The sequence below is a fragment of the Anabas testudineus genome, chromosome 19 (assembly GCF_900324465.2).
Source record: "Anabas testudineus chromosome 19, fAnaTes1.2, whole genome shotgun sequence".
Classification (NCBI taxonomy): Eukaryota; Metazoa; Chordata; class Actinopteri; order Anabantiformes; family Anabantidae; genus Anabas; species Anabas testudineus.
In genome coordinates, this window is record NC_046628.1 from 14,151,238 (window position 1) to 14,165,552 (window position 14,315).

At 42.5% G+C, this 14,315-nt stretch overlaps 1 protein-coding gene across 2 annotated transcripts in view; it reads left to right on the forward strand.

The window, feature by feature from the left end:
- Nucleotides 1-14,315, forward strand: part of sdk2b (sidekick cell adhesion molecule 2b) — a 218,862-nt gene that overhangs the window by 186,823 nt on the left and 17,724 nt on the right. For both annotated transcript variants that reach the window (XM_026352273.1, XM_026352274.1), the window contains exons 17-35: nucleotides 169-350; nucleotides 473-588; nucleotides 1,720-1,915; nucleotides 2,271-2,369; nucleotides 3,532-3,723; nucleotides 4,927-5,048; nucleotides 5,210-5,319; nucleotides 6,134-6,284; nucleotides 6,441-6,678; nucleotides 8,257-8,372; nucleotides 8,552-8,741; nucleotides 8,853-8,951; nucleotides 9,541-9,735; nucleotides 10,419-10,620; nucleotides 11,072-11,175; nucleotides 11,852-11,922; nucleotides 12,571-12,703; nucleotides 13,313-13,369; nucleotides 14,047-14,148. In XM_026352273.1, coding sequence (XP_026208058.1) covers nucleotides 169-350; nucleotides 473-588; nucleotides 1,720-1,915; nucleotides 2,271-2,369; nucleotides 3,532-3,723; nucleotides 4,927-5,048; nucleotides 5,210-5,319; nucleotides 6,134-6,284; nucleotides 6,441-6,678; nucleotides 8,257-8,372; nucleotides 8,552-8,741; nucleotides 8,853-8,951; nucleotides 9,541-9,735; nucleotides 10,419-10,620; nucleotides 11,072-11,175; nucleotides 11,852-11,922; nucleotides 12,571-12,703; nucleotides 13,313-13,369; nucleotides 14,047-14,148 — 2,675 coding nt within the window. The remainder of the gene's footprint in view (nucleotides 1-168; nucleotides 351-472; nucleotides 589-1,719; nucleotides 1,916-2,270; nucleotides 2,370-3,531; nucleotides 3,724-4,926; nucleotides 5,049-5,209; nucleotides 5,320-6,133; nucleotides 6,285-6,440; nucleotides 6,679-8,256; nucleotides 8,373-8,551; nucleotides 8,742-8,852; nucleotides 8,952-9,540; nucleotides 9,736-10,418; nucleotides 10,621-11,071; nucleotides 11,176-11,851; nucleotides 11,923-12,570; nucleotides 12,704-13,312; nucleotides 13,370-14,046; nucleotides 14,149-14,315) is intronic.

The following is a 14,315-nucleotide window of genomic DNA, read 5'->3' on the forward strand; positions in this document are numbered from 1 at the left end:
CTTGGATGCTGCAGGTTTTGACTCAAACAGCCAAGTAGTAGCAGCACTGAGCTGTGTCTGTGTCAGTGAACCACTGAATATGTCAAAGTCGGTGTACAAACACATTAACCTTTATCTGTCGAAGTCCATCATCTCTAATTCCTGTGCTGTGTGTTCAACTCTTTGAAGGTACCGTCTCACTGGTCTGCCTGTGGACTACCAAATCAAGAACATTTCCAGCCCAGATGTGACCAACCTGCTGCTGGAGGACCTCATCATCTGGACTAACTATGAGATCGAGGTGGCTGCCTACAATGGGGCAGGTCTGGGCATCTTCAGCCATAAAGTCACTGAGTGGACGCTGCAGGGAGGTGAGCTCACATCTCATCAGAGACCCATAAAATGCATTTCACATTTTTGCCTCCACTCATTTGTTCTTCTTCATTTACTTCTTCTCTATTGCTCCTCTTCGTCCCCTCATCGTCCATCCCAGTACCGACCATCTCCCCAGGCAACGTGCAGGCTGACGCGGTCAACTCGACAGCTATCCGTTTCACGTGGACAGCCCCTAACCCTCAGTTCATCAACGGCATCAACCAGGGCTACAAGGTCAGTAAGTGCTGTAGTGCCATCACCACCGGTCATCACATCCATTGACAGAACTGTCAGAGCTGCACTTGTAGTATCGCACATTCTCTGTAGCAAGTGAGAGAGAAAAGCCAAGGGGCAAAAGATATTTGGTGCCATTATGAACAATGGACTTGGTTCACTCGTTTGTCAGTCAGAGGTCATTTTATTTGTCTTACTAACCATTTATCATATGTTTTATTGTAAAGCTGTGTGCACCTAATGATGAATGGCTTCATTATTTTGTCATGGGCTCTTAAAAGTAGTCCTTCTCTATGTCTCTTGTGTATACTCCACTGAAATAAATGTAGCCCACAGTTTAAAGCCATATCCATAAGGTAGTTCTTTGTTGAATCAGTTGAGGCTTTATTATGTCATTGGGTTTCGTTTTGGTTTTGTCTCTTTCTTTTTGTTTCTCTGTTCAGTGGCGCTCCACAGGCCTCACTCAGCTGGGTGGAAGGGTCACTGTACAAACTCAATTTGAATTTTAAATACCCGATACTTCTCCGGGGAGAGACTTAAGCAGCAGCGAGGAGAGGGGAAACAGGGAGTGTGAAAGGTGTTAGAAATGTGGGCAAAGGAAGAATTTATGGGATAGGAAAGAAGAGAGAATGGCAAGACAGCCAGGCATCGATCCATCTGACATCCTCATGCCAACTCTTTACTTCCCTGGAAGCTTCTTCAACACCCTGCTAGCTGGAAATGAACGCACCAGTAATGCCACTGGGACTCATTACCTAAGCACCTAATTGTTAAATCCAGGTCCCATTTGTAAATGCTATATCGTCTGCAATCAAAATGCATGATGGGATGCAATCGTGCATCTCTCGAGCCTTCTCCCGCTCTCTTCCTCTTCCAGTCTTAGTGGAGCTATTCAGCTATTTTTCTCCCAGTCAAAACCTCTTCAGGGCATCTTTCTAAATATATCTGGCTGAGCTCTGATGCCAGATAACTCCTCAGAGTGGCTCAGGACTTCCGGAAAGAGACACCGCTCTTACTTTTGGGACAATAAATTTTACGATTAGCTGCTGCTTTTTTTTTTTTTTTGACTGGTTAATTTTACCATTAATTTTCTGGCTCTTTTTAAATCTTTTGTTTGTTTGTCTGTTTTAGCTGCTGGCCTGGGAGCCTGGCAGGGACAAGGAGGTTACTATGGTAACAGCGCCACCGAACTTCCAGGACAGCGTTCATGTGGGATATGTGACAGGTCTGAAGAAGTTCACTGATTATTACACCTCTGTGCTGTGTTTCACTACGCCCGGAGACGGCCCCCGCAGCCTGCCTAAAGCACTAAGGACACATGAGGACAGTAAGAGACTTTTCTCTGTCTGGTAGCATGGGGACACAAACATCTCATAGTATCACATCCTTTGGGCAAAATATATTATTCATGCAGAACAAAGTTGTAGAGAACTGCTAATGAATAAGTATGTTCTGCACCCAGACAGGATCATCATAATTGGGACTTAGTTCCATTAGAGATTATTGGTTAAGCTTTGAAAACTCCAATTTTCCTCAACTTGTCATCAAATAGTTTTTTTATTCAGCAATTACCTCTTTTTACTGATTTCGCTATGAACACTTATAAACATGCAAACGCAGGCCTGATCAGACTGTAAGGAAAGCTGATGATTTGGTCATTACTCTCACTTGTTTCTGTCCAGCGCCCGGTCCCGTGGGTCACCTGAGTTTCACCGAGATCCTCGACACCTCACTCAAAGTGAGCTGGAGTGAGCCCAGCGAGAAGAATGGAGTTCTTACAGGTACGATCGCTTCTCTCCCAAAATGTAGCAGAGAAAACGATGATAATAAGTCCAGAGTCGTTTCCAGTGAGTGCAGCACACGTAGCTCTTGAAGTGCTACTTTACTACTTTACTGTTTATTTTATTTGAATCATGCAGATCATTGTCAGCTTATTGAAAACACAGAGCACTATCTACTCTCCTAAGTTCTGCACAGTAAGGAAACAAAGGGCATTTTACCAACAGAACATAGTGCAAACATCATTCTGCTATGTAATGAGCAATAAATATAAAACACACAGTTTTCTGTCTGATCCAGATTACACAACAAACAAAGTCATGCCTCCCCAGGGACGCCATTAAAACCACTTTTACTGCTGATGGTAGAGTACCTGAACATAACTGTCAGACAAAACTGAGAACTTTGGCTTTTGGAGACATTTTATTTCTCATAAGTCTCTCTAGTAGTTGTTTGTCAGAAGACAGTGTGTTTGTAATTTGGTGTAGTTACATATACTGTGCAACAACTGCACATTTTTCTTTAGGTATCAACCTGAATGAATGTCATAGATATTGTTTAGTAAGTATTTCACCTCACTAGTCAGTAAGAATACTGTGCAAATGATCCTAAATAAAGGTCTTTCCATGAGCCACTGTTCATTCTGTAGCCGTTTACGTGATGTTCTGACTTCCTTCTGCAAAACCTCAAGTAAAGTACAAATACTCACTGGTGACATTAATATTCAACTGTTTACTAAGGTGGAGATGTAGCAGCATATTGTGAAGTGTCTTTCAAAAGCAATTAATGTGTTGCACATTCCCAGGAGACAAACACTGACATGCCATGTGAAATTATTGATTTGGCAAGAAATGCTACCTAATGCCTTATGCAATCACATGAAAAGAGCTGCTGGCCAATGAGTAAATTGCATTAACTTTGAGAGGGTAAGCGTGCGTGTGTGTGTGGATGGGAGTGGGTGGAGAATGTGTGTGTGTGTGGGGAAGTATAATCACAGGCTGATTTAATTTGCTATATTCAATTTTTGATTAAGTTAATTTAATATTTCTGTTAGCTCGCCCCGTAGCCTGCGAGCTGAGCCGCTATTGTAGTTAAACTGCTGTCGAATTTTCCCTGAGAGGAATCTCTGTCTGCCGCTGCTAACCCATCTCTGCTGCTCTTCAGGTTATCGCATTTCGTGGGAGGAGTACAACCGAACAAACACCCGAGTTACCCACTACCTCCCAAATGTAACCTTAGAGTACAGGGTAACTGGACTCACTGCTCTCACCACCTACACCATCGAAGTGGCAGGGATGACCTCCAAGGGCCAGGGGCAGCTGTCCTCCTCCACCATATCCTCTGGTGTCCCACCAGGTCAGTTACCAAGCAATCCAGAACCCCAGTAGTTGAACACGACCTAAAAAAACACGGCTAGGCATGAAGCAGCCCGACCTCCACAAAATAACAGCTCCCAAGTGAGCACTATGGACAATTGCAGTGTTTAATGATTTCATATTTGCAAAATTGTGTAGAATAGAAATACAATGCCCGCATCAATTACTAGAGCAGCATTCAAAGCCCGGACATCTGCGAAACCTGAAAAATGACAGGCTTTTAAATTGATAGCAGGCTTCAGAGCAGCAGTTATAGTCCCCAGAATGGTGATTAATCCCTTTGTATATGTGTAAAGAAAACGCCTGTGTGCTGTACCTTAATGATCCAGCTAAAAAGCACCTGAATAATCAGTCGTGCAAATGATTTAGAGGTGGTAATTTCGCTGCAACCCATATAATCTGCATTTGATTAGGGATGAATACACCTGCATTTAAGCAATCTTGGTGGGAAAAAAATTGCTTAGTGTGCCCATGGGAGTGATTATATCTTTTTAATATTATGCCTCTCTCCACACTCCAGTTTGCGCTGATTTGACTTCAGCTAGGATTTATGTGAACTATATTGCACTTTGGAATGGGGATACGTTATGGTAGGTTTTCATATTTATCTGTAGGGAAACATGAGGGAATAAATATGAGGAATGACTTGAGTCATGTATATTTATATATTTATATACATCTGCAATGCATTCACATAGATGTGTACATAAACACAAAGACATCTAAGCGAGCACACAAACCAATGCCATTCATATACACTCACATGTCCTCCCGCTGCTCTTTGAATTCACCATTTTCAGATTCGCCTCCCCTCCAGGAATTCCTGGGAATAATCCATTCTTATTGTTGACTCAGCTCGAGTGTAAACAGTGGGATATCAGATTGAATCGTATCTCTAGATAACTGCAGTGTAATTGACATTCATGGCATTGTCTCTGCCTGCGCGCCGTGTGTAAGCACCTTTAACAAAGCTAATCTGCTTTTGGGAGAGATTTATGTGGGATCGCTGAAAAACTTAGATGTGTGCAGTAACTGTACGGCCACAAGAGGGCGCCGTAGTAGATAGATTTTCACCAAGTAAAGACTACAAACCCAAACCACTGTGTGAGATCAGACAAAGTAACTAGTATATAGCAGTATATGTTTTTTTTCTTTGTCCAACTCTGTCTCCACCTCTTCACAGAGCTCCCTGGTCCTCCTACCAACATTGCAATTTCCAACATTGGCCCCCGCTCTGTCACCCTGCAGTTCAAACCCGGCTACGATGGCAAAACCTCCATTTCCCGTTGGCAGGTGGAGGCTCAGGTGAAGCAGATTTAATTCAAAGCTGAAGTTCAGTCTTCTTTTCATAATTTATTGTTGCTTTTAGAGACAGTTTCCTTGATTTTGGGTTCGCTTGAAGATATTAAGAGTTTTGCTCGCTGCTCAATGCATTTATCGTGACTTCATGGCTGTCTTCATACCAGGTGGGTGTGGTAGGAGAGAATGAGGACTGGGTGATGGTCCACCAGGTCTCCAACGAACCTGAGGCTCGCTCCCTAGAAGTGCCAAATCTCAACCCGTACACCTTCTACAGGTAGTTTACAGGAGCTTGTACCTGCTTCATGTCCACCTGCATTAATCTTTAATAGTGTCTGAATGGAAGTTTCCTTTGACCAGACACTCACATTATTATAGTGAAATAATATTTTTAATATTTTTATTTCTTTTTGAGCGTGAACTTGCTTATGAATTCCCATTATATCAGGCTGCGTCAGATAACATGGAAATTAAGATTGTGCCGACTGTGACAAACAACAGATAAGGTGTATGTGCGCCTCGGTATCTTGGCTAGTTGCAGCGTATCCCAGGAGCCTATTTCACTTTGTTTTGCTTTCATTTCTATACAAGCTTTTTATGGTTAGTGTGATTCGAAATGTATTTTTACATCTTTTCTGATATTTATCTTGCTGCATTTTGCTTATTTTCCATGATCACGTTCGATATAACCAATTAACATTTCACAGAGCCAAGCCCCTGAAGACCCACAACAGCCATAGCTCTTATCATTCCAGCATCAGTGCTGCCACTTTACCCACTTTACATTTCAGTAGTGTTAAATGCTCACACTGGATTAAAAAAAAAATAGATTTTTTTTTTCATATTCATATTCAGGCTGTGAGACAAATAAGCTCTCCACTCAGCATATTCATGCTGTATTCATATTCAGTGCTGTGATCTCAGTTCAAATGCAATAAGCCTCATGTAAGAGGATGCACATTGCAAGTGCTACGTTAATGCTGGCAGCTCATTTTCATTGGCCAAATTCTGAGCTGCTGTTTCAGTACAAATTAGACTGTTCCTTTGTAGGTGCTGCATTATAATGCGCTATGTCTGACTCCAAACTCCAGATTTCGAATGCGTCAGGTGAACATAGTGGGCACCAGTCCACCCAGCCAGCCCTCCAGGAAAATCCAGACCCTGCCGGCTCCTCCTGACATGGCCCCTGCCAACGTCACCCTGCGTACCGCCAGTGAGACGAGCCTGTGGTTACGATGGATGGTAATTACGAAGCTGCTTTCTCTGTGCAAATCAGCTCTGCATTATCCGATACGTTCCATAGTCATGGTGTCATTGTAAGAATGATAGTATAAGAAATATGGTTTGTTCTGACCCGCTTTTTCCTCTTTCTTTTCTCCTCTCAATGTCTATGTGCAGCCTTTGCCTGAATGGGAATACAATGGGAACGCAGAGCAGGTGGGCTACAGGGTTCAGTACTCCCGTGTTGGTTCACAGGGCCGGGCGCTGACCCATGTCATTGCTGACCGCCTGGAAAGAGAGTTCACCATCGAGGACTTGGAAGAGTGGACAGAGTATGAGGTCAGGGTGCAGGCTGCCAATGGCATCGGGATGGGACCGTGGAGCCAGCCAGTGAGAGGCAGGACGAGGGAGTCTGGTGAGTTAGAACCTCATCTGTCAACCGTTCTCCTCATGTATGTGGATCAGATGATGATCGTAGTCAGAAGTGAGTAAGAACGAACGCCAGTAGGATTACAAAAACAATGGGCTGGTGCTTTATTACAAAAACACGTTTGTCTAGAAACAGCTGTGAAATTAGGATTTCCAGATTTAAGGCCACAGTAACATTAAAAGACAGATGTGACTAACTCGAATTATCACCTTGAAGTTAAAACTTTTAGTCCAATAAAGAACATGCACGGGTGCAAATGGATGTTTGTGTCACATGCAGTGAAATTCATCTACAGGCGTTTCTGAGAGGTAGCTCTGAACCAGAATGGGACAGACCTGAGGTCACGATAAATTTGACCTTTGATCCCCAAATAATCGTTTCATCCTTGACTCTCAGTGGATGTTTATGTCAGTTATTATTGGAATTATAGATTTTTCAAACTACTACCTGCTGCTTCCTTCTCTTTTTTTAACTTAATGTGCAAGAATTAATGAATTTCAGCCATGTTGATCCTGTGTCTGTTTTATTCTTTGGGGTGTAAAATACAGATCCACTTGGGGCATTGTAGACTAAGCAGAATACATACAGAAACCGAAATAATTTTCCCCCTGGTTACAGTGTAAACACATCACTTCAGTCATTCATTGCTTACACTGTGTTTTAGAAACATACGGTCAGTGACTTTGCTGCCACCTCAAACTGCAAAGAGCCCGATATTGTTCCCCTTCAATTGTTAATTTTTAATCCACAGGGTTTTTTTGTTCATAAAACTTTCCCAGAGCCAAGAAAATCGTTTTTTTTTTTTTGTTTGTTTGTTTTCAAATGGGCAGTGCCAGTGGGGGGAAAGATTATTGTACATGTGCTGCACAACGCGAAAGAAAACCCAGAAGCCAGTAAACTTTATTTGGCTCATGCGCCAGAGACATTCAAGCGACCGGGTGTCATCTATCTCCACAGAAGCAGAAATCCAGCTTTAAACAAGCCCACAGCAACACGCACAGTCCTGTATCATATTTTTATTGATTTTCTCAAAATTAGGTTTCCAGTATTTTTATATATATATATATTGTTTTTATTTTTAATTTTTTTGCCAAATTATTAATCTCATTAGAAGCAACAACTCAAATTCCAGACTGACGTTCTTCTCCCTCTTCACCAGACACTGTGTAGTCAGGAATGGAAGCAGTGAAGAAAGGAGTCAGAGGAAATTGAGAACACATGGACTTAAATGTGGAATTCCTGTGCTCTTTTTCCACTCACTCCAGCAGATTCTTAGGAATCAGTGCATTATGTCCAGGGATGAGTGCCAAGGAAGAGAAAAGGCCCATTCTTGAGACTTTCTTTTCCTCAGCAGGCCTGGAGGGTATACTAGGATATAAGAAGCAATGTGCAAACACAAACACAAGCAATATAACCACAGCGGATGACTCAAACGGCCCCTTTGTCATCCCCCTACATCCACACAGTAAATACATCTCCACAGAGGGACATTTTTTTAGACTGTATGATAAACAATGGATAATTCAGGCATCATTTTTCACCTCTCTGCTCTTTGTTTTCCAGTTCCCTCCTCCGGACCCACCAATGTGTCTGCCTTTGCCACCACCTCTAGCAGTATCCTGGTACGCTGGTCTGAGGTTCCAGAGCCAGACAGAAATGGTCTCATTCTGGGCTACAAGGTCTGTTTGTGCTTTTTATGCTTCACAGAGTTTTTTTCACTAAGCAGTCAGAAACCTTTAATTAGTTTTTAAGAATATTTTTTGGCAGTACTCAAAGCAGGGCGACAGGATGTGAGGCCATTTCTCCTACTTAGCTTCACACCAACTCCTCTTTATCTCCTGTCTCCTTGTGGGATCAGGTGGTGTACAAGGAGAAGGATGCTGACAGTGCACTCCACTTCTGGACAGTGGAGGGAAATGCCACTCACAGTGTCCAGCTGACTGGTCTGGGGAAATATGTGCTGTATGAGATCCAGGTTCTGGCTTTCACACGGATTGGGGATGGACGTCCCAGCGCTCCAACCATCCTGGAGAGGACTTTGGATGATGGTAGGGACATGGGATTAGGCAGCACTGAGGAGTGAAATAGCATCAGGATAGCAATGTGTCTTATGAAAGTACAAACATTTTAATAATATATATATTATTGCTTCCCTCCAGTTCCGGGACCTCCAGTGGGCATCCTGTTCCCTGAAGTGAGGACCACCTCAGTCCGTCTTATTTGGCAGTCGCCCTCACAGCCCAATGGGATTATACTTGGTTAGTAGAATATAAGATCATTTCCAGTTTTTGTTTCAGTTTTGTTTGAAGGAATTTTACCAGAAAATCTCAGCGTCTGTTGCCAATGTGTGTATCTTTTACAGCCTGGTAACCACCAAATTCTGTACACACAGGCTTCTTCATTTCGATTTAATGAACCATCAGGCCCACCGGTGTCTCCCCTGTCATGACACTCAGCTTTTCTGATTTGATGGATTAGGCAGTACAAGTTGGGGGAAATCAAATCATGTCATTTTCAGGCATTGCTGTAAAGGAAGTTGGATTGTGTTGTTGGCTAATAGAGGATTTTCCTGTGAGCGTGTTTCATTATGCAACCGTCAGATAATTTATTTTAAACTGTACAGTATGACAGACCCACGCAGCAGCATGTGAGAGCAGATGCTAATGCCATCATCAGAAGAGACTAATCTGCCTGTCGAAGTTTGTTTTTCCTCGTGTTGTTAGGAAAACCAGCACAAACAACAAATGCTTCAAATGGCTAAAATACATTTTTCAGCCTAGATTGAATTTACCACTTAGCTACGTAAGACACCTCCAATAAGGTTCTTTGTCCCCAACTTCTTTCCAGCCTACCAGATCACATACCACCTCAACTCCACCAATAGCAACACGGCCACAGTGGACGTGCTGAGCCCCAGCGCCCGCCAGTATATGGTGAACAACCTCAAGCCGGAGTCTGTCTACGTCTTCCGCATCACAGCGCAGACTAGGAAAGGCTGGGGAGAGGCTGCGGAGGCACTGGTGGTCACCACAGAGAAAAGAGGTAACCCAAAAGCTGCTGACGGAGTGGTGCACTTCAATTCAAATGTTAGATCATCTGAATGTGCGGCTTTTCAATGAGAACATGAAGAAACATCATTATCTCTATGGGGGTTCTGCTAAGTGAAGAGGTATTTTGAAGTGTAGTGTGCAGTTTATTAGCAAACAGGAAGCACAGTTATATACACAGTTTTGAGAGCAGACGCAGGTATGTGATCTCAGTAATGACACAACTTGTAGGAAACTATGCTAAGCCTTCGTTGCACTTCAAGTTAACAGTCCAGTAAGCAGATGTGTTTTCTAAAGGAGTGTTTGTGCCCTGTGGGTGTTTATCGGAAGCGCTCTGATGCAGTTGTGAGAACCAATCAGTCCATCTGCTTCCCTCTAGGCATGTTGCGGATTGTTTACTCTGCAACTTTCATTTCTCAGCTACTTTTCATTCATCAGCCTGTGCAATGTTATGTGGGTGAACAAAAAGCAATAAGTAAAAATGTTTTTTTTTTTCCACCCAGAACCATTTATGAGTTCTGACTTATTTTCATTTTCCCATATTTGCTTTCATTTCTCCTCCTGACATTCGTTTTCCATTAATTTCCTCTATCCTTTTAATGTTGCTTATCCAACTCCTCTGCTGCTCAATGTCTCTTTTCTCGTTTACACCTTCGGTCTGTTTGTCCATCCCTCCAGCTCGTCCTCAGCCCACCAGCCGCCCCATTGTTCCCCAGAAAGATGTTCAGGCCCGCCAGGTTGTGCTGTCGTGGGAGCCCGGCAGCGACGGCCTGTCTCCTGTGCGTTACTACACAGTGCAGCTCCGAGAACTTCCAGAGAGCAACTGGACGGTCCATTCTGCTTCTGTCAACCACGAAGCCATCTCCTACATAGTATCCAGGTGGAGAGTGCTTATCAGCTAACAGTTTCTGGTCATAGTTAGGCTTAATTTACATCCTGTGTATAGCAATAATGAAATTCTGCTTGTTTTGTAAAACCACACTTTATGTTTTCACTCCACTGCTACAGTCACTTAAATATTGTGTTGGCTAAATTACAGTTGGCAAATCAACAATATCCCTAAATGCAATAATGTTCCCAGGGTTTAGGCCTGGTTTAGAATGTAAACAATGGTATAAGCCCTAAAACATTTAGGGTATTAAGAAGGAAATTCAGCAAGTGCAGCAGTCAGCTTTAGTTTTAAAGTATGCCTGGTCGTTTGCTTGAAAAGCTCGTGGCTCCCACAGTGAGACTACATTTCTCTTTTGATGTCTGCGGCTTAAAAGATTTAAGATATACTGCTGTAGTTTATCATCGAGATTGATGTGCTTCCCTGTGCTTCCATCCCCAAGGCTGAAGCCCTTCACATCCTACCAGTTCAGAGTAAAAGCCACCAATGACATAGGGGACAGCGAGTACAGCGAGGAAAGTGAAGCGATCACGACTCTACAAGATGGTAAGAGTGACATCATGGTGAAACCCTTCACAGTGTAGATGATGTGGAGTATAATAGCTAGGCAACCAAATCCACTAAACTTTACCGACCAGCCATTTAAAGCTTTCTTACATGTCTTTTCTTTAATGTGGTTGTTTGATTTTTGGTGAGTGCAACAACCTTTCCAGTGGTTACCTGACAGCCTCTCATATCTAAAAAATGCCAAACTAGTCCTTTAAAAGTTATGTAATATACTGAATGCTCATAAACAGTACTTAACACAACACATCTCTGAATCACCGTCTTCATGAATAAGCCTATTGTTGGGATGTAGACACCACTGGCAAAGGCAGCAGGTGATGTCAGAAACGCACCATCTGCAGTTACCGTGACACAGGACGGCAGCTTTAAAACCTTTGCCCAGTGGCACATTAGCCAACTAAAGGAATGCTCGCTCCACTGATCTTGAACTGCTTTCTCTGACTCATCTATCAGTGGCTTTTCTGTTGGAGGTCATTATTCTAAGAGTTCACATACTTAGATGATCAGATCACATTTTATGACAAATTAATGCAGAAAACCATGAAATTCCAACCGGCTCACTTACTTTTTCTTGCCATTGTAGATGGTTTAGCATCTTGACTTGTGCACATTTTAAGGTCAATTTAGCTCATTTATTTCTCCTTTATCGCCTCAGCGCCTGACGAAGCACCCACAATTCTCTCTGTTACGCCGCACACAACAACATCTGTGCTGATTCGCTGGCAGGTAAGAGGAGACATTGCAACCGGTTTCATGTTACATTGTTCGGAAAATCAATAAGCACCTGAGAAACCATGATGGTTCATGAGGTAGACCTATACTTACAGAGTGGTTGCTGCTCATTTTTCCACACACCCTTAACTCTCTTAAAAACAACACCCGCTCCCACACTCACACGTGAATTAACAGGTCTTAAAGAAGAAAAGAGGAGGCTCCAAGCCATAATTTTTATTTTTATAGGGAACACTTGTAGAGTTTATAAGTCTGGAGAAGGACTTATTTTCTCTCTCTCTGCTTCTCCCCTCTGGGTCTGCTCTCTTATGCTCAACCATGGGGGATTTCTCTGTGTTACTCACCTGTGGAAGAGCTCAGTCTGAGTGGAGACATTTTCTGTGTGTGTGTGTGTGTGTGTGTTTCATTTACTGTAAGTCCCTTGAGTGATGTTAAGTTAGAAGCAAACACAGGGCGATAAAATAGGATTTAACAGAGTAGTAATGCACAAGTTAAAGGCCTGTGATAGTGAAATAAACTATTTAAATGACCTCATTAGAAGTGAAAAACTAGGCCACGTGCACGTTTTCAGACTACTTCTGGAGTTCAGTCCTGCAGGTGTCTACTACATTAAACCTAAGCTCCCCATGTTTTCCCTAACAGGCTCCCTCTGAGGAGAAGATCAATGGAATCTTACTAGGATTTCGGATTCGATATCGTGAGCTGCTGTATGACCGCCTCCGCAGTTACTCGATTCATACCATCAACAGTGTGTCCACCTGGGCAGAGCTCACAGGTGAGCAATAACTACAGCTTCTGACACTGACGCTGTTGGTTTCTTACATAAATCCAGTACATTTAGTAGTGTCACATTTTAATTCAGAACAACTGCTGCTGTGTTGCCTTTATAGTAAATGTAAATGATTTAAACCTCTAGATAAACTGAATTTAAAGTAATCAGAGACAGATTGCATATCAGAATTCATTCAGCAAAAGGTGTGTTGGTGCAAATTCACTTCGGTCTACTTCAGTAACACTTTTACACAATTATAAGACTCTGTCATAGTTGATTATTAATGTGTCAGCAGCACCATTATTTCCATCAGAGCAAAACCTTCATACAACCTATTTTGTGCCCAAGATTTCCCCCTCTGGTCTTGACATTTCACAGCAAAACATTTCATCTTATGATCAGTAGCTATCAGCTGCAGGCTGTTATTACATTTACTTAGGGACCGTTCTGTTTCTTCTGCTCTGTGCAACTTAGCCTATAATTTTGCTTTCATTCTGGGTGTTACAGAAGTATGATCACTGTGATTGTGTGAAGCTTTTTTTCTCAATAGTGATGCCCTTCTTAACAATGAAATCATTTCATTGCTGTTTTCTTTCTGCCTCTTCATTGCAGCCCCATACAGCATCCGCAATCTGAGTGATTCAACTCTGACCCACTATGAGTTGGACAGTAAGTTTTGTTATGTCTCTCTCATAAGCACAGACATTCACTTGTGTACTCAGTGATTCTCAATGTACCCCAAACCAATTAAAGTGGGAAAAAAAAGTCGTCTTTGTTTGGATCTCACCATATGTCTACTCTGCTGCCTCGAATAGTGAAACAGGAAAAGCAAATTAAGACAACATTTGGCTGCTTATATTCACATTGCATGGGTACAAAGACTTCCACTGAGGCCAGTGGAAGCATTCTGCACAAAGAAATTCTTGGACACTGAGAGTGCAAGTCAGCCAAGTCCAGCATACTCCTTGGTTTGCACATGTCAGCTTATTTGGCTAAGTACTACAAAAGCAGATGGCCACATACAGTACAGTATTTCTCTTGTACCTGCAGACTGCTGCATTCAGCAACCACATAATTACCACGTTCCTGCATGAATAACATAGTGTAATTTGTAATTATACTCATTTAACCAGATATTCCCCAAATCTTTATCTAACACTGTAAAACAAAACATCTTCACTTTCCAATAGCAGTGTTTATGGGTGGGAAGCCAGTGAGAGACTATATCCTATTGTAGGTACTACCGATTCTTTATGGCACCTTGGAATGGGGTAGTGAGTTGACTATATGATACTATACTATATGATGTCTAACTTTATGTTTCTGCTTGTTTACTTGTGCTGCAGAGCTAAGTAAACACAAGCGCTACGAGATACGTATGAGTATATACAACGCTGTGGGCGAGGGGCCAACCAGCTCGCCACAAGAGGTGTTTGTGGGAGAAGCAGGTATGTACACTTGCTGTCATTTGAATCAACACAGTCTCAAGTGCATAATTAGTTTGCCGCCCTCAATTAAAGCGAATTAGGTTTTTGCATATTGCAGCGGCTGCTGGCAGCCTTTGTATTGACATGATCTCCTTTAGAAGCTTGCAGAGATTTCAGTTGTAATTTGT